The 27,243-nt window shown below is 41.1% G+C and overlaps 1 protein-coding gene across 3 annotated transcripts; it reads right to left on the reverse strand.

Moving 5' to 3' along the window:
• Positions 1–335: 335 nt before the first annotated feature.
• LOC103561503 (proteasome assembly chaperone 2) lies at positions 336–27,240 on the reverse strand. 3 transcript variants are annotated; one of them, XR_011542572.1, is made up of 8 exons: positions 26,894–27,148; positions 23,989–24,160; positions 20,725–20,783; positions 17,479–17,597; positions 16,402–16,640; positions 16,154–16,327; positions 1,724–1,844; positions 336–634 (listed from the first exon to the last, which is right to left on the reverse strand). XR_011542572.1 is itself a non-coding variant. In XM_070629663.1 (8 exons), exons 2-8 carry the CDS (start codon positions 26,629–26,631, stop codon positions 542–544), a joined length of 753 nt encoding a protein of 250 aa, XP_070485764.1. In that variant the 5' UTR covers positions 26,632–26,771; positions 26,894–27,148; the 3' UTR covers positions 336–541. The 3 variants fall into 3 exon arrangements, 2 of the variants coding, with proteins under 2 accessions (XP_070485764.1, XP_070485763.1); XM_070629663.1 differs by lacking the exon at positions 16,402–16,640 and adding an exon at positions 26,617–26,771; XM_070629662.1 differs by lacking the exon at positions 16,402–16,640 and having other exon boundaries at positions 26,894–27,240.
• Positions 27,241–27,243: the final 3 nt, after the last annotated feature.

Genomic DNA, 27,243 nt, shown 5'->3' on the forward strand with positions numbered 1-27,243 from the left:
CAGTAGGCCCAATGTAATAACAAGAGTCTTTATAATTAAAAGAGGGAGAGAGATTTCAAGATGCTATGCTGCTGGCTTTGAAGATAGAGGAAGGGGTCAGGAGCCAATGAACGTGGCAGCTTCTAGAAGCTAGAAAGGGCTAGGAAATGGATTCTCCCCTAGAGCCTACAGAGAAAACACAAGACAGACTTATTTTTGGACTTGACTTCAAGAATTCTAAGATAATAAATTTCTGTTGTTTGAAGCCACTACATTTGTGGTAATTTGTTACAGCAGAAATACGAAACTAATACAGAAGTCCAAGTTAAAAAAATAAAAAGACATTTCAGACAAAATTACTTAGGAAATATTTTATTGTACAAAATTTACATTTTTGTATATGAGAAAAGCATGGTAAAAACAACCTTTTTTCTTTAAGATTTTCTGTGAAAAGTAAAGATTTCCTAATACATCGTCAGATAATACAACTTTTTATATAGTTGTTTAACACTTGGGTTGGTAATAAGTGTCTTCAGACATAAAGTATACAACCGAAAACAGATCAAAAAAGCGCAGGGGGAAGACCACTGCCAAAGAGTAATCTCCAAGAACTTGGTATTTTCCAAGGCAAGGCAGATGCTGTGGGGTCATCGCACTGTAACGGAAGAAAAAAATATTTTACTCCTTCAACTTTACCACCTAATCTCCTTTTTTTTTTTTTTAAAGATTTTACTTTTTTCCTTTTTCTCTCCAAAGCCCCCCAGTACATAGTTGTATATTCTTCGTTGTGGGTCCTTCTAGTTGTGGCATGTGGGACACTGCCTCAGCGTGGTTTGATGACCAGTGCCATGTCCGCGCCCAGGATTCGAACCAACGAAACACTGGGCCACCTGCAGTGGAGCGCGCGAACTCAACCACTCGGCCACGGGGCCAGCCCCCCACCTAATCTCCTTTTAATATGTAAGTATTACAAAACTCTCGCTTCTCTAGTTTTTTTTTTGGTGCCTTCTGGTTTTGACACTTTTAGCTGAGTTTTATTGTAAGCGAAAAGAAAGTAATAAATTTCTATTACTTTATGTCAAATGAAAATAAATTTCCTCAGGTTCTAAATCATAAAGATACACCAGAAAGGATGTGGGTGGAGTCCATCAAGTAAAATCAAATTCAAAAGGAACAAGTGTTAGGAAAAAAACAATGTCAGCACTGTGTGATTTCTGCCAATTTGTTCCTGGCAAAAGCACAAATTAAAAAATTTCAGATACCTAGCATATAAAGCAGCAATGGTACCTGTTATGCCTAAAGGCTACCTGATTTCTCTGGGTTTAACACTCCTATTTCATAATAGAGAAAAACACCTTAATTACAATGCACATTCAACAGCTACAGTATTGCTCACATAGTAATATTTTGTGCTTTCCTTTAAAAAAAATTCCTGAATGCCAAACAGGACATGTTTATTCTTGTAACAAGCTGTCGGATATAATTAATGCAACACACGCAGTGAATACAATGACGTACCGCAGATTTTCTTTTTTCGGAAACCAGCCTTAATGAGGGCTATAGACAAGCTGGTTAACTGCCCTCTTTCCTTTTCAAAACTTCAGCTAAACTAAATCCTATATAAAGTTAAATCTATATTTAACAAAAACCTTCACTTATTTGGTCTACTTATATAGTATATAAAATGCAAGTTTATGAATACACAACCAGAGAAGGCAGAGGCTTAAACTGTAGTAAAACTTACACGGGGTTTGATTATCTGAAGCCATTCATTAAGATGCTCAACAAGACCCAATGCATCTGGGATATTGTCTCCTTCGGAAACAAATTTCAGCAGGACAGCCAGTGGGATTTCTTTAGAACAGCTACAACAAATAAAAAGAATAATTCAGTATTCTTCTACTGATACTGATTCCAGTAAGTCAGTTTATAGCTAAGATGATCTGCCAGGTTGTAGGCAAGGAGAAGATGCCACATCATAAGGTCACTTATTTATCTCCCTTTGCCCCAGATATATTTTTCTATCGATGAGGTCAGGATTGGGAGGCATGTAAGGCCCACTCTGGGCATATCCCTGGCTATATCATATGAGGTACGTTCTGATCCACTCCCAAAACCTACTGTAGAAGACAGTGATTTTCAGAAGCCCTGCAGCAAAGAGACTGAAGGAAAAAACCCTTGTTATCAATAATCTAAAGCAGCAAAGGAAGACCGTGGAATACAACAGAACAGTTACAGGGAAAGTAAGTTACTACTACTTCCTACAGATTCCATTTATTGAGTGATTATTATGTGCTAGCACTGTCTGCATATTTTAATGATTCAACCCCTGTAACGATCCTTGACGAAGTTATAATTATCTCCATTTTACAAATGAATCAGTTTGAAACAATGGGAACAAGGACAGAATACGTGTATTCAAATTCCAGCTCTGCACTTACCAGATATGTTGGGCAAGTTACTTACTCAGGGCTTTAGTGTTCCTCACTGTAAAAGGGCAATCACGGTAGACCCAACCTCACAGGCTGCTGAGGGGTGTAAAGGAGGTAATGGGGGGGAAGTGCTCAGACCGGTGCTGAACACACAGTCAACGCTGTGGAAGTGTTCGCTATCACTGCAAGGCAACTGAGATTTAAAGGGACCAAAACATGGTAACAAGATCCCAGTTCTATATCCAGGAAGTGGCAGAGGTGGGATTTGAACTTAGGTCTTTGTGACTTGAAAACAATCTCCTAAATGATTTGCTCTGAAGGCCTCAAGCTAGTGATGAGATGGAGATACAGCAACGCCAAAAGCTTCCTGTCTGCCAAGAAAAAGCAAAAATCATCTCTAACACCCAAAACCAAGAACTATGAGAAAATCCTAAGGCCAAGACATGAGACCACATGACAGACAGTAATAAAGGAGAGTTGGGGTCCCAAGTGGCAGAGACTCTGACCCTGGGTTCAGAAGTCTCAGATGTACTGGGAGAGTCTACCACAGCATCTGAGTCTCTAAAAATGAGAAACTGGAAGTTGTTAGCAGTAATTATACCATCTCAGTACTCAGTTCTCAAATATCTGAGGGGCTCTCAAGCTTTGTATGTAGGCACTGAGAGCTGTGATGGCTCAGAAGATTCTAGTTCCTAAATATTCACGCTATCACAGCCTTAGCAATGGCTCCCGTGTGGGGAAGGCTGCCACCCTGACTGTGCCTTCACGTTAAAGGCTCCCGCTTCAAAAGCCAGGGGTACGGTCTTGAACTCACGGTGCCTCTACTACTACTACTGTCACACAGAGTAACAGTTTTAATACCATCCTCTGGTCCTCTCTGTAAAAAAGGAAGGTGGAGGATGACTAATTTAAGTACTTTCTGTGACATTAAAATTTAGCACGTGATACATCCATTATTAAATTACAAAGTACTTCTATTTGAATTAATTATAAAGGATCCCAGATCAGCCACACCATTGCCACCATTTATTTTGAAGTAACTAATATTATATTTTTAAGAGATCAGAATACATATTTATTCTAATAGAGGAAAGCCAAAATATGTATATTAGCAAAAATTTAGCAAATAATCATGATATGCATCGGGGAGAAAAAAGGATTCAAAATTGTATAAGCTGTATGATAAGAGATTTTCTGCAATTTCAAAAATTCCTTATTGCAATGAATGTGTAATTGCATTGAACACTAAACATGGGTCTGGTTATAAATGAATAAAAGATTTGCTTTAGAAAATTAAAAGAAAATCGATTTTGTGAGAAACACCTTTGAATAGGATGAACTCTAAAGTTACAAATGTTAGAGTTGCAGTATCTTGCAGATACATAGATTCAATTCGACTATACTTTAAAGAAGCTGGGAAGCCATCAAAAAATTAGTGGAGGAATGATGTCAGCACCATGGTGGAGGGAGTTGTTCCCTTTGTCTCTCAAATCTAAGTCACAGCCAGTGGGACATGCAGTGACCAACAAAAGCCTACCTGCACAGCACACCAAAATACGTGAGAGATCCATACATTTATACATCTGAAAGCAGCTGGAGTGAACCTCCACGAGGCAGTGGAACTAGGGGAGCAGTGGTGGTGACTCCAACACCTGCCCTCCCAGCAATGAGGGCTGCATCCAAAACGTGGATGCCTCTGGCAGTGGTGGTGGGGCCCTGACCTGAGGTTTCAAAAACCACAGCGATGCCAGAGACTAGAGGCTGCAGGGGCAGCAATGGCTCTCGTGGCTCAGCTCCTGCCCTTCCCCCAGCAATGGCAGGTGGTGCCTGCAATCTGAGGATTCAGGAAATACAGCAGTATCTGTGACCCAGCACCCAGTGGCAGCACCCCAACACCGGCCCCACAGCAGCGGGGACTGCATATGAGACCCTGGTAGTGGCAATGACACCATCTGAATGCCCCCAGCAGCAGTGCTGCCAGCTCCCCTAGATAACCCAGGAGCAGTAGCACAGGTGGTGCATGTGGCAGCAGCACCCAAGCCCAAGAAAGCCAGCAAAGAACCAGTGGGGGAACGTGAGACCCAGGTGCCCCTGGAAGCAGCAGAGGTGCTTGCAGCCTGGTGACCCCAGTGATGACAGCCACGACTGCAGTGATATCATAAAGAGCAAGGCATCAGCAACCTTGGGGGCACAAAGAGGGCAGTGATGATGCCTCTGGCAGAGGCAGTGGAGGGCAGAAAATACAGGCTCTCAAATACAATCAGAAGGAGCTCAGAACCACAGTAACCAAAGCTTTACCCAAATAAGAAAGGTGTTACTACCACAAACGTGCCCGCAGAGAAACAAGTCATCAAGCACCACAAAAAGCTACAGTAACTACAGTACAGAACTATGGTAGCACAGAAAGAAAACAACAACTTTCCAGAAATCAAACTTGAAGTCACAGAAGATTACAATCTAACTGATAGAAAATTCAAAATAGCTGTCATGAAGAAATTCAACAAGTTACAAGAAAACTCAGAAATACAGTTCAATGAGCCCAGGAATAAAATTAATGAAGAGGAGCGTTTCAGCAAGGAGATTGAAACTCTAAAAACCAAACAGGCTATGGAGATGAAGAACACAATTAATGAGATGGAAAATAAAGTAGAATTCATTGGAAATAGAGCAGACTATACAGAAGAGAGAATTAGTGAGCTCAAAGACAGAAACCTAGAAATGATTCAGGTGGAAGAAAGAACTAAGATTTTTAAAAAATGAAGAAATCCTATGAGAAATATTCAACTCAATTAGGAAAAGCAACATAAAGATAATGGATATACTAGAAGGAGAAAAGAGGGAAAAAGAAATAGCTTATCTAAAGAAATAATAGCTGAGAACTGCTCAAACCTGGGGAAAGAACTGGAAATACAACTACATGAAGGTAACAGAACTTCTCATTATCTCAGTGTAGAAAGACCTCCAAGACTCATTATGTTAAAACTGTCAAAAATCAATGATAAAGAAACAATAGTAAGGGCAGCCAGAAAGAGGAAAACTTACAAATAACCCCTATCAGCCTATCAGTGGATTTCTCAGCAGAATCTCTACAGGCTAGGAGAGAGTGGAGTGATATATTCAAAATATTATCACCCAAGAATACTCTATCCAGCAAAGTTATCTTCCAGATATGGAAAAATAAAAGCTTCCCATACACACAAAAGCTGAGGGAGTTCACTGCCTTACAAGAAATGTTGAAAGGAACCCTCTTACTTGAAACAGAAAGGCAAAGGTTTACAAAGCTTTGAGCAAGGTGACAAACAGAATCAGAAAACTGCAATTCTATATTAGGTTAGTAAACAATTATAAAGTTTGAAGGGAAAGAAAGCATCAAAAATAACTATAACCACTTCAATTTAGTAACAAATTCACAACACGAAAAATAATATAATTTGTGACAACAAAACATAGAAGGGGAAGATGAAAAGAATGGAATCTGCATAGGCTAATGGAGTTAAAACACTATCAGCAGAAAAAAGACTGTCGTTTATGAGAGCTTTTATAGAAACCTTACAGTAACCACAAAACAAAAAATCAGAGGAGAGTCACACATCATAAATAAAGAGGAAACTGAGGAAAACATCACAGAAATCCAGCAAACTGAAATGGCAGACAGAAGCATAAGGAAAAAGAAATAATGGAAATAGGAACAACTGGAAAACAAAAGATAAAACGGCAGTATTAAGCCCAAATATATCAATAATTACTCTAAATATAAATGGGTTGAATTCACCAATCAAAATGGCTGGAAGGATTAAAAACAAGACCCAACAATAGGCTGCCTCCGGATCTATCTCATCTCTGAAGACAAACAGGCTCAGAGTGAAGATGATACTTCAAGCAAATGGCAATCAAAAGAAAGGTGTAGCCATATTTGTAACAGACTAAATAGACTTTAAGCCAAAAAAAGATAAGAAGAGACAAAGATGGACATTATATAATGATAAAAGGGACATTCCACCAAGACATAACACTTATTAATAAATATGCACCTAACATAGGAGCACAAAGTATATAAAGTAACTAACAGACCTAAAGGGAGAAATTGACAACAACACAATAATAGTAGGGGATTTTAACACCCCACTTATATAAATGGATAGATCATCCGGACAGAAAGTCAACAGGAAACATTGGCCTTAAATGAAACACTAGACCAGCTGGACTTAATAGATACATAAATATAGAACATTCTATCTGAAAGCAGCTGAATACATATCCTTCTCAAGTACACATGGAACCTTCTCAAAGACAGATAACATATTGGGAAGCAAAACAAGCCTAAATAAATTTAAGAAGATTGAAATCATATCAAGCATCTTTTCTGACCACAATGGTATGAAACTAGAAATCAACTACAAGAAGAAAGCTGGAAAAGTCACATATACATGGAGACTAAACACCCCCCTACTGAACAATTGCTGGATCAATGAAGAAATCAAAGGAGACATTAAAAAAAATCTGGAAACAAATGAAAATGAAAACACAACATACCAAAACTTATGGGATGCAGCAGAACTGGTACTAACAGGGAAGTATACAGCAATACAGGCCTACCTAAAGAAACAAGCAAAATCTCAAATAAACAATCTAACACTATACCTAAAAGAACTAGAAAAAGAACAAACGAAGGCCAAAGTCAGTAATAGGAAGGAAGCAATAAAAACCAGAGCAGAAATTAATGAACTAGAGACTAAAAAAATAACAGAAATGATCAGTGAAACTAAGAGCTGGTTCTTGGAAAAGATAAAATTGGCAAACTCTTACCTAGATTCACTAAGGAAAGAGAAGGCTCAAGAAAATCAGAAATGAAAGAGAAATTACAACAGACACTACAGAAATATGAAGGTTTCTAAGAGAACAGTATAAAAAGCTATATGCCAACAAATTGGATAATCTGAAAGAAACAGATAAACTCTTAGAATCATATAACCTCCCAAAACTGAATCAGGAAGAAACAGAGAGTCTGAATAGACCAATCACAAGTAAAGAGACAGAAATAGTAATCAAAACATTCCAAAAAACAAAAGTACAGGACCAGATGGCCTCTCCAGTGGATTCTACCAAACATTCAAAGAAGATTTAATTTCTATCTTTCTCAAACTCTTCCCAAATATTGAAGAGGAAAGGACACATCCTAATTCATTTTACGAGGCCAACATTAACCTGATACCAAAACCAGATAAGGACAACACAAAAAAGGAAAATTCCAGGCCAATAATGCTGATAAACACAGACATAAAAATTCTCAACAAAATATCAGCAAATTGAATACAATACATTAAAGCATCATACACCATAATCAAGTGGGATTTATTCCAGGGGCACATGGATGGTTCAACATCCACAAATCAATCAATGTGATACATCACATTAACAAGCAGAAGAATAAAAATCACATGATCATCTCAATAGACGCAGAGAAAGCATTTGACAAAATTCAATATCCATTCATGATAAAAACTCTGAATACAATGGGTATAGAAGGAAAGTACCTTAATATAGTAAGGGCTATATATCACAAACCCACAGCCAACATTATACTCAATGGTAAAAAACTGAAAGCTACTCCTCTAAAGAACAGGAAGAAGACAAGGATGCTCACTTTCACCACTCTTATTCAACATAGTACTGGAAGCGCTAGCCAGAGCAATTAGGCAAGAAAGAGAAAAAGTATCCAAATTGCAAGTGAAGAAGTAAAACTGTCATTATTTGCAGATGACATGATTCTATATACAGAAAACCTTAAAGAATCCATGAGAAACCTATTAGAAATAATTAACAAAGACAGTAAAGTTGTAAGGTACAAAATCAAAACACAAAAATCAGTTGCATTTCTATACACCAACAACAAACTAGCAGAAAGAGAAATCAAGAATACAATCCCATATACAATGACAACAAAAAGAATAAAACACCTAGGAATATATTTAACCAAGGAGGTGAAAGACCTATATAATGAAAACTATAAGACATTGAAAGAAACTGAAAAAGACATAATGAAATAGAAAGATATTCTGTGCTCATGGATTGAAAGAATTAACACAGATAAAATGTCCAGGGGCTGGCCTGGCGGCATAGTGGTTAAGTTCGCGTGCTCTGCTTCGGTGGCCTGCAGTTTGCAGGTTCGGATCCTGGGTGTGGACATATACCACTCATCAAGCCATGCTGTGGCAGCATCCTACATACAAAATAGAGAAAGATGGGCACAGATGTTCAGTCAGGGCCACTCTTCCTCAAGCAAAAAGAGGAAGATTGGCAACAAGTGTTAGCTCAGGGCAAAACTTCTTCATCAAAAAAAAGACAGAAAGAAAGAAAGAGAGGGAAGATTCAAACTACTAATATCAGAAATGAAAGTGAGAACATTATATTAATTTTACAGAAATAAAACAGGAGTTATTATTTAATGAGTACAGATTTTCTACTTAGAATGATGAGAAAGTTCTGAAAGTAGATAGTGGTGATGGGTACAGAACACTGTGATTGTATTTAATGCCACTTACTTGTACACTTAAAAATGGTTAATTTAGAAAAACTCTCCGACCCCGACGGGCAGCCTAGTACCCGCAAGCGGCTTTCTTCCAACGGAGGCCCCCAGAGGATCCACACACATCTAGGGCAGGAGCGAGAACACAACAGAGGAGCGACGGTGGAAACAGGTGACCAGAACCCTACCTAAACCCCCCGCAATTACTCCTAAACGCAGAGGGAAACTTTGGAGTTACACACCTGAGCCCGCGGGGAGAGTCTCTCCCCGCCATTGGCGGGGAGACCCAGCCTGGTGCTCGGGGCGCCCGGAGGGTCCCAGAGAGACGCCCGCCCCGGGGGACTAGGGATTGCCAGAGATCTCGGACAGGACCGGGGCGGGGGAACTTTCAGAGGCGGGTCCGGCGACCCGGTGGGGAAGCGCCGGAGCTCCGCCAGGCAGCAGACAAAACTCTCTGTCTGCCGGTAGCAGAGGGGCCACGCTGAGCACTCAGGGCTCCCGGCAGAGGCCCGGAGAGAAGCCCAGAGGGCGGGGCGACCCCCAGCTGCCGTTGCCCGCCCCGGGGGACTAGGGATTGCCGGAGATCTCGGAGAGGACCGGGGCGGGGGAACTTTCAAAGGCGGGTCCGGCGACCCGGTGGGCAAGCGCCGGAGCTCCGCCAGGCAGCAGACAAAACTTTCTGTCTGCCGGTAGCAGAGGGGCCACGCTGAGCACTCAGGGCTCCCGGCAGAGGCCCGGAGAGAAGCCCAGAGGACGGGGCGACCCCCAGCTGCCGTTGCCGCCCCGTGGGACTAGGGATTGCCGGAGATCTCGGAGAGGACCGGGGCAGGGGAACTTTCAAAGGCGGGTCCGGCGACCCGGAGGGGAAGCGCCGGAGCTCCCCCAGGCAGCAGAGAAAACTCTCTGTCTGCCATTAGCAGAGGGGCCACGCCCAGCATTCAGGGCTCCCGGCAGAGGCTCGGACAGAAGCCCAGAGGGCGGGGCGACCCCCAGCTGCCGTTGCCGCCCCGTGGGACTAGGGATTGCCGGAGATCTCGGAGAGGACCGGGGCAGGGGAACTTTCAAAGGCGGGTCCGGCGACCCGGAGGGGAAGCGCCGGAGCTCTGCCAGGCAGCAGACAAAACTCTCTGTCTGCCGGTAGCAGAGGGGCCACGCTGAGCATTCAGAGCTCCCGGCAGAGGCCCGGAGAGAAGCCCAGAGGACGGGGCGACCCCCAGCTGCCGTTGCCCACCCGGTGAGGCTAGGGATTGCCGGAGATCTCGGAGAGGACTGGGGCTGGAGAGAGTTCCAGAGACCCAGCTTAGTAGCCTAGGGGGAAACCCTACAGGTTCACAGAAGCCTTAGGGAAAGCCTCTGCACAGCACCAGTAGAAGGCACCCAGCCGCCAGCCACAAGGCTGGAAGACCCCAGGGCAAAAGCAGCATAGCTAGGTGTACTAACCACAGACTGTAGAAGATGCCAATAGCTCTCCTGCGACCCATAGAGGACAAGTGAGATTTGGTGGGTGCCGACAGCAACGGAGCGACAAATATAAGTGATCCCACCCCTGGCCGCTGGAAAAGCCCATAACACCGTTGCAGACCCCAAGGAGAGAGCGCATCTAGGTGGGCAACAACAGTAGGCACCTGCAGCCTGAAGCCCCCCGTGACGGCCCCCACGGCAGAGGAGGGAATCCAAAGGGCCACTGTGGCTACGAAGAGGGGCCCAGGCCCAGTTAGCAACTACGGACAGGGTTCCTGGTTGGTGAAGTATAAACAGCTGCTCCCCCCACCGCAGCAGCTGAAACAAGTGAAAGGAGCAACTAAACTCTATCTCCATGCGGAGGCACAAATCAACATCATCAAGCAATATGAAAAAATACATTAAATCTCCAGAACAGAAAGAAAGTAACAAATACACAGAAAACAATCCCAAAGAAAATGAGATATATAACCTAAATGATGATGACTTCAAAACAGCCATCATTAAAATACTCACTGAGTTAAGAGAGAATTCTGACCGACAACTCAACGAGTTCAGGAGCTATGTCACAAAAGAGTTTGATACGATAAAGAAGAACCAAACAGAAATATTGGAAATGAAGAACACAATAGAGGAGATTAAGAAAAATCTAGATGCTCTGAACAGTAGGGCCGATAATATGGAGGAAAGAATTAGCAATTTGGAAGATGGCAATATAGAATTGTTGCAGGCAGAGGAGGAGAGAGAAGCAAGACTTAAAAGAAATGAAGAAACTCTCCGAGAATTATCAGACACAATTAGGAGATGCAACATAAGGATTATAGGTATACCAGAGGGAGAAGAGAAGGAGAAAGGGGCAGAAAACCTATTCAAAGAAATAATGGCTGAGAACTTCCTAAATCTGGTGAGGGAGATGGATCTTCAGGTGACAGAAGCCAATAGATCTCCAAACTTTATCAATGCAAGAAGACCAACTCCACGGCATATAGTAGTGAAGCTAGCAAAAGTCAACGACAAGGAGAAAATACTAAGGACAGCCAGGCAAAAGAAACTAACCTACAAAGGAACCCCCATCAGGCTATCAGCAGATTTCTCAGCAGAAACTTTACAGGCTAGAAGAGAGTGGAATGATATATTCAAAAATCTGAAGGACAAAAAGCTACAGCCGAGAATTCTCTACCCAGCGAAAATATCCTTCAAATACGATGGAGAAATAAAAACTTTCCCAGATAAACAAAAATTAAGGGAGTTCATTGCCACAAAACCTCCTCTTCAGGAAATCCTCAGGAAAACCCTCATTCCTGAAAAATCCAAAAAAGGAAAGGGGCTACAAAACCAAGAGCAGAGGAGATAAGTAGAGGGACAACAACAGAGAGTAGCAGCTCTACATCAGAACAGATTAAACCATGGGACGAGAAACAAAGGAAACTGAAGAAAACCGGAAAACAAGACACAAAATGGTAGTGGTAGGCCCCCACGTCTCAATAATCACTCTAAATGTAAATGGATTGAACTCCCCAATCAAAAGACACAGAGTGGCAGGATGGATCAAAGAACAAGATCCAACAATATGCTGCCTCCAGGAAACACACCTCAGCCCCAAAGACAAACACAGACTCAGAGTGAAGGGATGGAGAACAATACTCCAAGCTAATAATGAACAAAAGAAAGCAGGTGTCGCTATACTAATATCAGACAAGGTAGATTTCAAAGCAAAACAGATAAAGAAAGACAAAGAGGGACAGTATATAATGATAAAAGGGACTCTCCACCAAGAAGACATAACACTTATAAATATATACGCACCCAACACAGGAGCACCAAAATTTGTAAAGCAACTCTTAATAGAACTAAAAGAAGACATCAACAACAATACAATAATAGTAGGGGACCTCAACACACCATTAACACCAATGGACAGAACATCCAGACAGAAAATCAACAAGGAAATAATAGAATTAAATGAAAAATTAGACCAGATGGACTTAATAGATATGTATAGAACACTTCATCCAAAAACAGCAGGTTACACATTCTTCTCAAGTGCACATGGAACATTCTCAAGGATTGACCATATTTTGGGAACCAAAGCAAACATCAATAAATACAAGAGAGTTGAAATAATATCAAGCATCTTTTCTGATCATAACGCTATTAAACTAGAAATCAACTACAAGAAAAAAGCAGAGAAAGGTGCAAAAATGTGGAGACTAAACAACACGCTTCTCAACAAACAATGGATCATTGAAGAAATTAAAGAAGAAATCAAATATTATCTGGAGACAAATGAAAATGAGAACACGACATACCAAATCATTTGGGATGCAGCAAAAGCAGTCCTAAGAGGGAAATTCATCGCAATACAGGCTCACCTCACTAAACAAGAAAAAGCTCACGTAAGCAACCTCAAACGACACCTAACAGAACTAGAAAAAGAAGAACAAACAAGGCCCAGAGTCAGTAGAAGGAGGGAAATAATAAAAATAAGAGCAGAAATAAACGATATTGAAACAAAAAAGACAATAGAAAGGATCAATGAAACAAAGAGTTGGTTCTTCGAAAGAATTAACAAAATTGACAAACCCCTAGCCAGACTCACCAAGAAAAGAAGAGAGAAATCGCAAATTAATAAAATCAGGAATGACAGAGGAGAAATCACAACAGATACCAATGAAATACAAGAGATCATAAGAGAATACTATGAAAAACTATATGCCAACAAATTGAACAACCTGGAAGAAATGGACAAATTCCTAGACTCCTACAATCTCCCCAAACTGAATCAGGAAGAAATGGAGAATCTGAATAGACCAATCACAAGTAAGGAAATAGAAACGGTAATCAAAAACCTCCCCAAAAATAAGAGTCCAGGACCAGACGGCTTCTCTGGAGAATTCTACCAAACATTCAAAGAAGACTTAATACCTATTCTCCTCAAACTGTTCCAGAAAATTGAGAAAGATGGAGAACTCCCTAACACATTCTATGAAGCCAACATCACTCTGATCCCCAAACCTGACAAGGACAACACAAAGAAGGAGAACTACAGGCCGATATCACTGATGAACATAGATGCAAAAATCCTCAACAAAATTTTGGCAAACCGATTACAGCAATACATCAAAAAGATTATACACCATGATCAGGTGGGATTTATACCAGGGACACAGGGATGGTTCAACATCCGCAAGTCAATCAACGTGATACACTACATCAGCAAAATGAAAACCAAAAACCACATGATCATCTCAATAGATGCAGAGAAAGCATTCGACAAGATCCAACACCCATTTATGATAAAAACCCTCAGTAAAATGGGTATAGAAGGAAAGTACCTCAACATAATAAAGGCCATATATGATAGACCCACAGCCAACATCATACTCAATGGACAAAAGCTGAAAGCCATCCCTCTGAGGACAGGAACAAGACAAGGGTGCCCACTTTCACCACTCCTATTCAACATAGTTCTGGAGGTGCTGGCCAGAGCAATTCGGCAGGAAAAAGAAATAAAAGGAATCCAAATAGGTAACGAAGAAGTAAAACTCTCGTTGTTTGCAGACGACATGATCTTATACATAGAAAACCCCAAAGAATCCACAGAAAAACTATTAGAAATAATCAACAACTACAGCAAAGTAGCAGGGTATAAAATTAACGTGCATAAATCAGTAGCATTTCTATACACTAACAATAAACTAACAGAAAAAGAACTCAAGAACTCTATCCCATTCACAATCGCAACGAAAAGAATAAAATACCTTGGGATAAACTTAACCAAGGAAGTGAAGGATCTATACAATGAAAACTACAAGACTTTCTTGAAAGAAATAGGCGATGACATAAAGAGATGGAAAAACATTCCTTGCACATGGATTGGAAGAATAAACATAGTTAAAATGTCCATACTACCTAAAGCAATATACAGGTTCAATGCTATCCCAATCAGAATCCCAAGAACATTCTTCACAGAAATTGAACAAACAATCCTAAAATTCATATGGGGCAACAAAAGACCGCGAATTGCTAAAGCAATCCTGAGCAAGAAAAACAAAGCCGGCGGAATCACAATCCCCGATTTCAAAACATACTACAAAGCTACAGTGATCAAAACAGCATGGTACTGGTACAAAAACAGGTCCACAGATCAATGGAACAGAATTGAAAGCCCAGAGATAAAACCACACATCTATGGACAGCTAATCTTCGACAAAGGAGCAGAGGGCCTACAATGGAGAAAAGAAAGTCTCTTCAACAAATGGTGCTGGGAAAACTGGACAGCCACATGCAAAAGATTGAAAATTGATCAGTCTTTTTCACCACACACCAAAATAAACTCAAAATGGATCAAAGACCTAAAGATTAGGCCTGAGACAATAAGTCTTTTGGAAGAGAATATAGGCAGTACACTCTTTGACATCAGTTTCAAAAGAATCTTTTCGGACACTGTAACTCCTCAGTTGAGGGAAACAATAGAAAGAATAAACAAATGGGACTTCATCAGACTAAAGAGCTTCTTCAAGGCAAGGGAAAACAGGATTGAAACAAAAAAACAGCTCACTAATTGGGAAAAAATATTTACAAGCCACTTATCCGACAAAGGGTTAATCTCCATAATATACAAAGAACTCACACTGCTTAACAACAAAAAAACAAACAACCCGATCAAAAAATGGGCAGAGGACATGAACAGACATTTCTCAAAAGAAGATATGAATATGGCCAATAGACACATGAAAAGATGTTCATCATCGCTAATCATCAGGGAAATGCAAATCAAAACTACACTAAGATATCACCTTACCCCCGTTAGATTGGCAAAAACATCCAAAACCAAGAACGACAAATGTTGGAGAGGTTGTGGAGAAAGAGGAACCCTCATACACTGTTGGTGGGAATGCAAACTGGTACAGCCACTATGGAAAACAGTATGGAGATTTCTCAAAAAGTTAAAAATAGAAATACCCTATGACCCAGCCATCCCATTACTGGGTATCTATCCTAAGAACCTGATATCAGATATCTCAAGAGTCCGTTGCACCCCTATGTTCATCGCAGCATTATTTACAATAGCCAAGACGTGGAACCAGCCTACATGCCCAGAAACTGATGATTGGATAAAGAAGATGTGGTATATATACACAATGGAATACTACTCAGCCATAAAAAAAGACGAAATTGGCCCATTCACAACAATGTGGATGGACCTCGAGGGCATTATGTTAAGCGAAATAAGTCAGTCAGAGAAAGACGAATTCTATATGACTCCACTCATAGGTGGAAATTAGCATATTGATAAGGAGATCTGATCGGTGGTTACCAGGGAAAAGGGGGGGTGGGGGGAGGGTACGGAGGGGGAAGTGGTGTACCCACAACATGACTAACAAAAATGTACAACTGAAATCTCACAAGGTTGTAATCTATCATAACATTAATAAAAAAAAAAAAAAAAAATGGTTAATTTAATGTTACAGATATTTTACCACCATTAAGAAAAAAAAAAGATTGACTGTAGAAGTTTCATTAAGTATCAGGATCCCTAATAGGCCATAGATAGTAAAGCTTTAAATATGGCTTTTCAGGGACCAATTCTCCTACAACGAAATTTCAGTCTTTCCTGTGAATATAATACAGTACCTATCTTATAAATGTATTTTCAAAGTTCCAGTAAGTAATCCAACACACTCTCCCAATTATCTTCTTTCCTTTTTAAATGAGAGGGGGAACAAACGAATAACCAGGCAAACAAACTCACCCCTCATCATAGAGTGTTTTTGTGATACCTCCTCCAGGAACACGGACACAAAACTCAGAATCACTTATTTCAGGAATGCATGGACTTTTCTCCATTTCTTCCCAGTTAAGGCTCTTTATTTTACTTTCAACATTTTTTTGCAAGGAAGGTGTCAGCAGGTATCTGAAGGGAGTACTAGAAAGAATCATATAATTAGCTTTCTAAAAACCCACAAGCAGGAACATTAAGGAAAATATCAACTCTTTTACCAAAAATTATCTCATTCTCCATATATTCTGTTGCACAAGGCAAAACACAAGTTTCAGGGGGCTGGCCCCGTGGCCGAGTGGTTACGTTCGCGCGCTCCGCTGCAGGCGGCCCAGTGTTTCGTCGGTTCGAATCCTGGGCGCGGACATGGCACTGCTCGTCAGACCACGCTGAGGCAGCGTCCCACATGCCACAACTAGAGGAACCCACAACGAAGAATACACAACTATGTACCGGGGGGCTTTGGGGAGAAAAAGGAAAAAATAAAATCTTTAAAAAAAAAACAAACAAAAAAAAAACACAAGTTTCAGCAGTCTACGGATAAATAACATAAAAAATATTGCTCTGGCCTGTTATTTACATCCTTAGGAGAGAGTGTAAAGAGACAGGAAAACTGAAACTAAGGCAGGGCCACCGAGAAGATAAGCCCGTTTCCCACAGCTGCGCTCTTCTGGCCGTGAGGCCTATTGTGAGATTCCCAGAAATGTAATGTCTTCTGTGAGAGTCCTAGAAGTTAGCTCCAGTTTTGAAAGGCTAATATTTTTCATCAAGATTTCATAGGTACATAAATGATAATGCAATAAAATAGATTATGTTTCTATCTCTTGGATACTTTGTCTTACATTTAAGAACTCAGTGTGACATGGCTGAGAGCTATCCTTAAAGGCAACTGGATTTCCACAAAGACAAATGGTTGAATACACGAAATAAACAGAAATTTCAACCCGATCTTTCAAAAATTATCAACCAAGAAATCGAAGTTATCCTTTCTCCTCTTTCTCTTCATCAGCTGAGCTCTGTGATGTTGCCACGCACATGACAGCAAACAATCAAAGCACAGTCCCAGAATCATCTCTCTGTCTACACCAAAGCCTTCCTGTGCCCCAACCACAGGAACCACAAGGATCCACCTGACTATACTCCCTCCTGTCCCTTGACTTTCTTTTACCTTCTTTCTAAATTCTAGGGAGGAGAGGAGAGGATGTACATGGTTTTTCAAGTTTATTTTAACTTTTTAATAGAGACTCATCATAATACTGTATAAATCATAACACAATTTTTCAAAGACAAAAACTTACCTGCGAAGCTGTAGATCATTACGGTGATAGGAATGACTGCTTGAAAGAACAATAACTTTGGCACAGTTACTACTTTTCACCCAGGAAAGTAGTTTTTCACAGAATGGCTTTGATTTATACTTTGCATACCATTAAAAGAATAAAAAGAAAATCTAAAGGTTAGATCCTAGACTATAAGAGTACTCTACACAATATTTTATCAACTTTATGTGATGACATATCTTTACATATCTTAAAATTATAATTACTTTGACATCTACTTGCTGTCCTTAAACTGAAGATGAAAAATGAAGAGCAATGAATTATTATATCTTTGCAATTAAGAAACAAATTAATTAAGAGGAATCTAGATTTCAAAAGAATTCCATTCAGACTGACAAAGGAAAATTTCCAGTTCTCCACTTAAGTGATCGACTGTTGCTTGAAATCTACCACATAGTCCTCCATGAGACGTTCTTGCCAGAAATCTCTGACCTGAATCTGATCATGAGGAAACAACCAGGCGAATCCAGAATGCAGAACCTCTGGCCTTGGTTCCTCAAAGGAGTCAATGCTGTGAAGAGCAGAAAGAGGAGGAGGGCCCGTTCTACACTGAAGGATACCAACTGAAAAGACGTAACAGCCAAATGCAACATGTGGACCTTGACTGGGTCCAGAATTGAAGGATATTTTGGGGACAACTGGGGAAATGTGAATATGTTGGATGATACTACTGAATGTTCATTAAACACTGATTTTCTTAGGTGTAGTAGTGGTGTGTGGTCGTGAAGGAAAATGTCCTTGTTCTTGAAAGATGTGTGCTGAAATATTTAGGGGTGAAATATCATGATGTTGCTAGTCTACTTTTGGATTGTTTGCCAAAGGAAACTGTGTGTGCACATGCCTAGAGAGAGAAAGGTAACCAAGGGTGGCCAGATGTTAACAGTTGTTTAATCTGGAATGCGGATTATAAAATTTAGGGGGGGAACCCACTTTATGAAAGCTCTTTTCACAGACTGTTAATAAAAGACGCAATAAAATTTAAAATGCAGGTAAGAAATGGCTAACTTTTAAAAATAGGAGGGCAGTATACTATACTGGTTAAGAGAGGCAGGCTCTGGAGTCAGGCTGCCTGGTCTAGAATGCTGGGCTCACCTCCCACAGACCATGTCTCAGGCAAACTGCTTAACTTTTGTGTGCTTCAGTTTTCTCATTTGCAAAATGAGGAGAATGTGAGTACCTGCCTCAGAGGACTGTGGTGTGGATTAAGTAGAGAAACGTACATAAAGTACTTAGTACAGTACTGGTGCAAGGACTCGATGCTCAATAAACGTTTGCTATTTTGAAATCACTCTACTTCCATCTACTAAAAATTTCATTTAGAAATGTCTGAATTGTTAATTCTTGACTTTACACCGATATTACGAAGAGGACAAAAAAGCCACGTGGTGCATTTAAAAATGTTAGCAACTCTCATTGTAAAACTTTGGGTATATTATTAACTAAACAAAGTAAAGAGTGATTCTAATATAAGTATTAAAATAATCATAGCACTATTCACCTCAGTCTCAAACTGGAAACAATCAAATGTTCCATCAACAATACAATGGATAAATTAGGGTTTATTTATAGAACAGAATCCCATATAGAGGTGAGAATGAACAACTACCTCCACTTCCAACAACATCGATGAACTTCACAAATAAAATGTTGAGTAAAGGAAGCTAGACATACAGACGCACCTACCATAAGATTCCATTTATATAATGATATAATGACTAGGAAGAGCCTCTAGGATGTTGATAAATTTCTGATTTCCTGAACAGATATAGGTACCTTAATCCACTCAACAAACATTTATTGAGAGCTTCTCTACAGGCAAGGCACTATTCTGGAAGCTGGGGATGTAAGAGCGAATGACACCATCACTTCTCTCAGGAAACTTACTTGCTATTAGAGGTAGATAATAATATGGCACATGCCAGGTAGTAATAGCTTGAAAGAAAACGAGCACAGGGTAAGACGATAGGAAGGGTAGTCAGGGAAGGCCTTTCTGAAGAGGTAACATTTAAGCAAAGACCAGAGGAAGTGAGCCATTTAGGTATCCAGGGGAAAAGTATTCCAGGCAGGGAAACCAGTGTAGAGACTGAGACAGGAGTGAGCTTAATCTGCCTGAATGACACAGGGAAGCGAGTGTGGCCGAAGGAGAGTGAGCAAAAGGGGAAACAGGCAGTGAGCACACAGGCCCGGCTGGAGGTTAGATCAGGTAGAGCAGCTGTCCAACAGAACTCTCCATGATAACAGAAATGCTCTTCATGGCAGCTGCTTGCCACATGCAGCTACGCAGAACTTGAAACGCCGCCAGTATGACAGAGGACCTAATTTTAAATTCTATTTCATTTTTTAAATTAATTAATTATTTTGCAGATGAAGATGAGCCCTGATCTAACATCTGTGCCAATCTTCCTCTACTTTATATGTGCTCGCCACCACAGCATGGCTGACAAGTGGTGTAGGTCTGCACCCAGGATCCAAACCTGCGAACTTAGGCTGCCGAAGCGGAGCATGACAAACTTAACCTCTACACCACAGGGCCAGCCCCTAACTTTATTTACTTTCAATTAATGAGTCAAAATTTAAATAGCTACATGTGGCTAGTGGCTACTGTATCAGCACAGACGTAGAGTCTAATAGGCCATGGAAAGGCTGTGAATGCACTTCAAGTGAGATGGGAAGCCACTGGAGGGTTTTGAAAAGAGAAATGATATGATCTGATTTAGGTTTAAAGGATCATTTGGGTGCTGTGTGCAGACTATTAGGTGTCTGTGGGGAGTGGTGGCGCAAGAGTAGAATCAGGGGCGTGAGGTGACAGTGGTTTAGACTAGAGTGGGAGCAAAGGAAGGGGAAAGAAGAAGTTGGACTCAGAAAATTATTTTGATATATACATCATTAAATGTAGATGCCACTGGTTGAAATGTAGTACAAATGGAATAAACCTCTAATATTCACATGCATATATTTTTTTCCCAGTGCTACCTGAATCAAGAGTATGTAAGTCCCGAGCTATATGTCCCAATTCCTTTAAATATAATCATGAAACAATGTTAACGCCTCTGAAATTTTATAATTTCTTTATAGAACTAGGCCTTTAACTGTGAATACAGTAAAGAGCAGAAACGATTTTTGAATCTTAATTCTTAATGATACAGACTTAGTATTTCCTCATTATATTTTACTTTAATAAACTTAAAAAGATAACATACTAACCTTAATAAAAATGGATCTTAACTGAAGAGCCACTAGCTTCTTTGAAGGCAATGAATATACTAAAAAGAAAAAAATGAAATCATATGATAATCAAAATGAAGGAGTTATACAAGTGAAATTATTAATATGATAAAAAATTATAATTTAATTATAAGAACTTTTGTATCTAAATATTTTCAATAATTAAAATATAGAGCCAGCCCTGATGGCCTAGTGGTTAAAGTTCAGTGCACACTACTTTGGCAGCCCAGGTTTGGTTCCCCGGCACGGAACTATACCACTGGTCTGTCAGTAGTCATGCTGTGGTAGTGGCTCACATAGAAGAATTAGAAGGACTTATGACTAGAATATACTACTATGTACTGGGGCTTTGGGGAGGAAAAAAAGAGAGGAAGATTGACAACAGATGTTCAGGGCGAATCTTTCCCAGAAAAAAAAAAAAAATAGAACATACGTACCGTATCATTTGGTAAAAATAAAACATTTTAAAGTACCTTAAAATGCACCTGTGGGCTCTATTTTATGGCATAGATTCATTTCTGAAAAGTCAACTATAAGAAAATATCAAAAGTTATTTTTCTTCTGACTTTGACTGTAAAACTAGAGAAGTATTCCCCTGGAAATTTCTGGCATTACAATAAAATAAAATCATTCTTAAGAAAGTTTTTGGTTGCTGAATTCTCCCCTCTTCCTTCTACAAAACAGCAACACTCATTGGGATAAGTAGAAAAATAAAATGCAGGAGAATGTTAGCCATACAATAAAATCCCTGGAATAGGTACATTTGCGTTCTTTAGGAGTTTCTGAAAGACCTGAAACAACACGCACAATTTTTTGTGAATCAATGTCTGTGCTTTTTTTCTGGGAAAAGAATCCACAACTTTCATCAGATTCTACAAGAAGCCCACTTTACTGACGCTTAAGATGTCCCTGCTCAACTTCACCTCCAAGAAGGAGAAGCTGTGATAGGAACCAAGGACAACAGAGAGAGTCTCTAAGGACACATGATTAGGCCACTGTGCTAAGGGGTAAGCTTTTAGTTACTACAAAAAGATTCCAAATAACCCAGACTTGGGCAAACCCTTTGGTGGAGCATGTCTCTCCTGTTTCAGCCTTCTGGGACTGCCTCCTTGCGCTGGTGTGGGGTGGCGTGAGGTGACTGGGGCCTCTGCCGCATCAGCAAGTCTAGTGACCACTAGGTACGTTCAGGGCAAAGGAGGCTGCACAGGAAGTTGAGGAATTAGGGAACAGGGACTAAGGCACAGGTCACTCAGGCCTCTAATCTATCTGACATACACATACAGCAGAGCTAGAAGGAAGAGGACATATCTGTAGGGAGAGGGCAGGCTAAGCTGTAAAATGTAAGACACATTACCTTCTATAACAGCGATACTCACGTTCTCCATCAGTGTATCATGCAATTCTATTCTGTTGTTAAGATCCTGTTTCCCAGTACTTTTTCCCTCTGATGTAATGCAACACCACCTTTCATGTATTCTGGCCAAAAACATCTAGCCTTTGTCTAATCAAGGCTTTACACCTAACTCCAGTTACAGAAAATACAGAGCCCAGAGAAACAAGCCAAATGACACCACAACGACATAATCAGACATGCAGAAGGCAGGACATTCTATAGGACAATGGGCCCAGTTTTTCCTTCAACAAATCAGTTTGGTGAAGAAGAAAAAAGAGAGTCTACTCTGAAGTGAAAGAGATTTCAAAGGCAGAACAATCAGATGTACTATGGGTCCTGATTTAGACAAACTAACTGTAAAAGACATTTTGGGATAAACTGGGCCAATTTGAACAAGGATGGCATATAGGAAGATATTAAGAAATTGCTAATTTTGTTAAATGGGATGGTATTTTAGCTATGTAAGAAAATGTTCTTAAAAGATAAGAGATGCACGCTTACATATTTGGGAGGGGAATGTCTATAATTTATTTCAAAATATCTCATCTTAAAAAAAAGAAAAAGTGGATTAAAGAACCGCACCCAACTGGCCTGCTGCCGGTTTGCGTCAGAGGGAAGCCGGCGGGCCTCCCACTAGCATGAAGGCACATTCACAGGGCGGACTGGAGTGTAAGAGGCAGGTCTCAGGGGCCAGGCCGGCTTGAGAAGAAGCTCTGTTACACCAATTATTAATCAAGCGACCTGACCGTCTCTGTGCAATGGTTTCCTCATCGATAAAACGATAAAACTACCTATGGAGTCGTCGTAAGGATTAAATGAATTAACACATGTAATTGCACACAGTGGTCAGCTCATAGGAAATAATAACTGACAGCTGTTGTCATTAGTGCAAAAATATAAATTCTAGTTCTACCCTTTATAGTCCTTAACTTTTAAAGCAATAACTGAAATTCAGCCTTGTGGTAAGAAAGCCATCTTTCCTGCAGGAATTTCAATACTAGGGTTATTTCTTGAAAGTGTATTTCATTATCACAAGCTAATGACACGGTTAATGAGACTGACAACAAATAAAATGCTTCTCCTTGGTCTTTCAGCCCACCAATGGTCTTTCACGTTCCTCTACCACCTTCGGCTTTCAACTTAAAATGGTAAACAGAAGACTGAGAGGCCAACAGAGCAGCCAGCCATCAAACGAAGTAGCTGATGCGCTGGGGTCAGGATCAGCAGCACTTCCCCCACTCACTCGGTGCAGTCCCGCGTCCTAAACACAGTGGTCGGGCAACGTGAACTGGTCCCTGACTCACCAAGCTTGAAGGTCCAATGAGGACCTACAGAGATTTACGGAGCGGGAAAAGCCAACGCCCGCCAGTAGCATCAGGCAGACCCACCTCTCTGGGCCTTATCCATCCCATATTATTACAGTTTCTAGAAGAATGTGAGAGGATGACTGCGAGGCTCAGAGGAAGCAGCACATATTAAACTCACAGGACTGAGCCCAGGGGAATTCTCTTTTCCCCTTTCTTTGGTATTAGTGATGCTTACACACGCCAGTGAGAACAGAAAATAAAACTGAGGATAAAACGGGGAAAACCCCCATGTTATAAAAATGGAAATCTCAAACTGTATCCAAAGATACAAGTATAAGCATGTCCCTCATAGGAGTTGCCATCTAGAAAAGGCTAAGAACTAAAACCAGGATGTAAGAGAAGAGGACAACGTGACTGGGTTGTACATTGTGCAGAGAACTGGCACCACGTAAATGTTCGCTACAAAACAGTATCTGGAGCATATTTCTAATTTAAAACAACTCTACCTTGTAGTAGAACAAAACATGCCGAAGCCTTACATACCTTCAGCATTTGTACTGAGCTCTGCTGAATTTTCTTCTGCAGTTGCATATGGGTTGTTTCCAACCATGGGCACAAGACAATCAGTATAGAAGTAACCAATCTTACACATATTCAGCGTAGAAATAATCAGATCTACCGCAAGCTGGCCAACATTTCCAACAGATACTGCTGGCTGAAATAAAAAATACATTCATTAAGTCATCAAAATTAGCAGCACTTAAAAAAGTTTAGACAGAAGACAGTAATCACAGCACTAGAACTAAATGCTTATGCTCAGGTGCCTCATAGCTAGATACTGACTCTTTCATATTATACTACATGTCAATCATGGCTCTAGGCACTGGGAATGCAGTAAAACTAATCGAACAAGTTCCTGCCCTCGTGGAGCTTCCATTCTAGTGAGGGAGTGGTTTACTGTAAAAAACAAAACAAATAGGAAAATACACAGTAGTAAGTGCTATGGAGAAAAATTAAGTGAGTGAGAGTGTGTGTCCAGGTGGCTGGTTGCAATTTCAAACAGAGTGATCAAGGAAAGACTCACTTCAGGCGACAAGTAACTACAGACCTGAAAGGGGTAAGGGATTTCAGGGGTAAGGGAGGGAGCCACACAAAGACCACGGAAAAGACTATTCCAGGTGGTGGGCAAGCAAGTGTAAAGGCCATGAGGGATGGACAAAAGGCTCTTCTTTCTGTTTGCTTTGTCACTGCCTAAAGGCTGGAGTGAGCTTCTTTTCACACTAAACACACACACACTTACCCCCGTGACTTAAACAGTCCAACCGCCAAATCTCTACCTAGAGCCCAGAACCCTATCTGAACGCCAGAGCCTAGTGGGTATCTCCACATGCTTATGTCACAGGCAACTCACACTCAACATGTACAAAACTAAACTTTTGCCCTGACTTGTTCCTCTATTTTGTATTTCAGAAAAGAGCAACAATTATTCACCCAATTACCTAAACCAGGAAACTTCTTCCCTTTCCCTTACTAACCACATTCTAACACACGACTAATTTTCATCGACTCTCTCTTTAAAGTACCTCTTTAATGTAGCTCCTTCTTTGCATTCTTCCAGCAGTTGCTTTTTTTGTGGCCTTCATCTTATTTTCTGGGTCCCTCAGAGTGCTCTTCCACCCCTCGCTGCTGTCACCTACTAATCCCCTCGCTATCTCCTGTAATTCCCTTTCCCTTTCGCAAAGATTCTGCCACTTTGGGTAGACCCTCACTCTCCTGTATCATCCATCTTTTCCTCACTATTGGATTCTTCCCATCAGCATACACGTATGCTTTAATACCTTTCTTTCCTTTTTTTTTTTGGTGAGGAAGATTAGCCCTGAGCTAACATCTGTGTCAATGTTCCTCTATTTTTTATGTGGGACGCTGCCATAGCATGGCTTGATGAGCGATGTGTAGATCCACGCCTGGAGATCGGAACCTGTGAACCCTGGGCCACCGAAGCGGAGCTCGTGAACTTAACTACTCCACCACTAGGCCAGCCTCCAGATAGCTTTCCTTTTAAAAAACTCTGTCTTGATCCCACATACTCTCTTAGCTACCACCTCACTTCTCAGTGTCCCTCCACAGCCAAAATTCCCCATAGTTGTCCACTGAAACATGCAGGAACTTTATCTCTGAACGAATGAATGAATACACACACATCTCCGCCTCTTCCCCATCTATTCATCCCACACCAGTATGGCCTCCTTCTTCATTACTCCAACTGACAAGTGTCAAGGCTACCACCAACAATCTTGGAGACATTACTTTCTCTATGAAGCTTTTTTCTTTTTCTGCCAAGTGTCTCCTGCAAAGATACTTTTTCCTTTTTGTGATTACTACATATTTTTCCGTGACATACTTTGAAATTATGTCTTCCTCAGTACACTATCCCATGCTAATTTTAGCATTCATTGATATTTCTTGTGCGCATTACTATGATGAAAGTCGCCAAAAAGTGATTTTTCTATTATCATTATTCTTTTTAAAAAATTCAGATATAATTGACATATAACATAGTATCAGTTTTACATATACAACCTAATGATTTGATACATGTATATACTGTGAAATGATCACCACAATAAGTTTAGTTCACCTCCATCACCACACACACTTACAAATTTTTTTTCTTGTAATGAGAACTTTTAAGATCTACCCTCTTAACAACTTTCAAATATACAATACGGTATTGTTAACTATAGCCACCACGGTGTACATCCCCAGAGCTTATTTATAACAGGATGTTCGTACCTTTTGATTATTTTCACTTATTTCATTTAACCACCTCCACCCCTCTCTGACAACCACCAGTCTGTTCTCTGTATCTATGAGGGGTTTTTTGTTTCTTTTTTTTAAGATTTCACACACAAACCTTTTCTTGAAGGTCCTTGTGCCCCTCCCTCTCCCAATAATGCCTAGGGCCTTTCTGTACCCTTCTCAAATTTCTACCCTAGCATTTACTGATTTACATGTGTTTCCACTTAGACTGTAAACTCCACTTTTATTACCCTATCGGTAGTTTCCTGATTAACGACAAGGACTTGCTAGCTTAAGAATGACTCTAAATCTAGCTGAAAAAGGATTTTCCGGGATAAAACGTAAAGAAAATGACCCGCACGACGTACGTACAACGTTATCTGTCATATCCAAACACTTTAGGTTTTAGTCAGCAAAAACTACACACTGCAGACTTAGATACGTTCGGTGACAGCGCCAACAAAGGTTCTGCTCGGACCGCCGCCTCCGGCCACGTCCTCCCAGTGTTTTCCCCGAAGGCCGAAAACCTGGAAGAGAAACCGGTACCCGTGCTCCCAGGGCCGGGAAGGCCGAGACGAGGTGGAGGCGCCTCCCGAGAGGCAGCAGCCCCAAGCCGGGCAGTGGAGAGTTCGCGAAAGTGGGGACTCACCATCAGCAGGGTGTAACCCGCGAGGTCGGGAGCCGATTCTCCGCAGGGAACAAACATGGTGGTCCTACGTGGGAAGAAGGGATTAAGCGCCGGGCGGGGAGGGACCACAGCAGCAAGAAGGCGAAAACCGCAAGGTCAACGCCGCAGGCTCGCGCGGAGACCCGGGATCCCCGCGCGACACGCGCGAAGAGGGACCAGGCAGGCAGGACGAGGCCAGGCGGGCGGGGTCCTTCGAGACCCTCGGCGCGGGGTCCTGAGGGGCCTGTCCACATACCTGCCGGTTCGGAGGACAGAAAGGGACCGCAACAGCGGAAGACATGGGGGCGGGCAGCGCGTCTGGAGATCCTGGC

Source organism: Equus przewalskii, chromosome 7 (genome assembly GCF_037783145.1).
Source record: "Equus przewalskii isolate Varuska chromosome 7, EquPr2, whole genome shotgun sequence".
Taxonomy (NCBI): domain Eukaryota; kingdom Metazoa; phylum Chordata; class Mammalia; order Perissodactyla; family Equidae; genus Equus; species Equus przewalskii.

Bases quoted from the DNA above. Each gene is read 5' to 3' on its own strand.
- LOC103561503 (XM_070629662.1), bottom strand. From the start codon at position 26,950: ATGTTTGTTCCCTGCGGAGAATCGGCTCCCGACCTCGCGGGTTACACC. The intron at 24,161-26,893 runs GTGAGTCCCCAC...TTTTTATTTCAG, and splicing joins CGGGTTACACCCTGCTGATG to CCAGCAGTATCTGTTGGAAA. The intron at 20,784-23,988 runs GTATGTAAGGCT...TTTTCTTTTTAG, and splicing joins GCTCAGTACAAATGCTGAAG to TATATTCATTGCCTTCAAAG.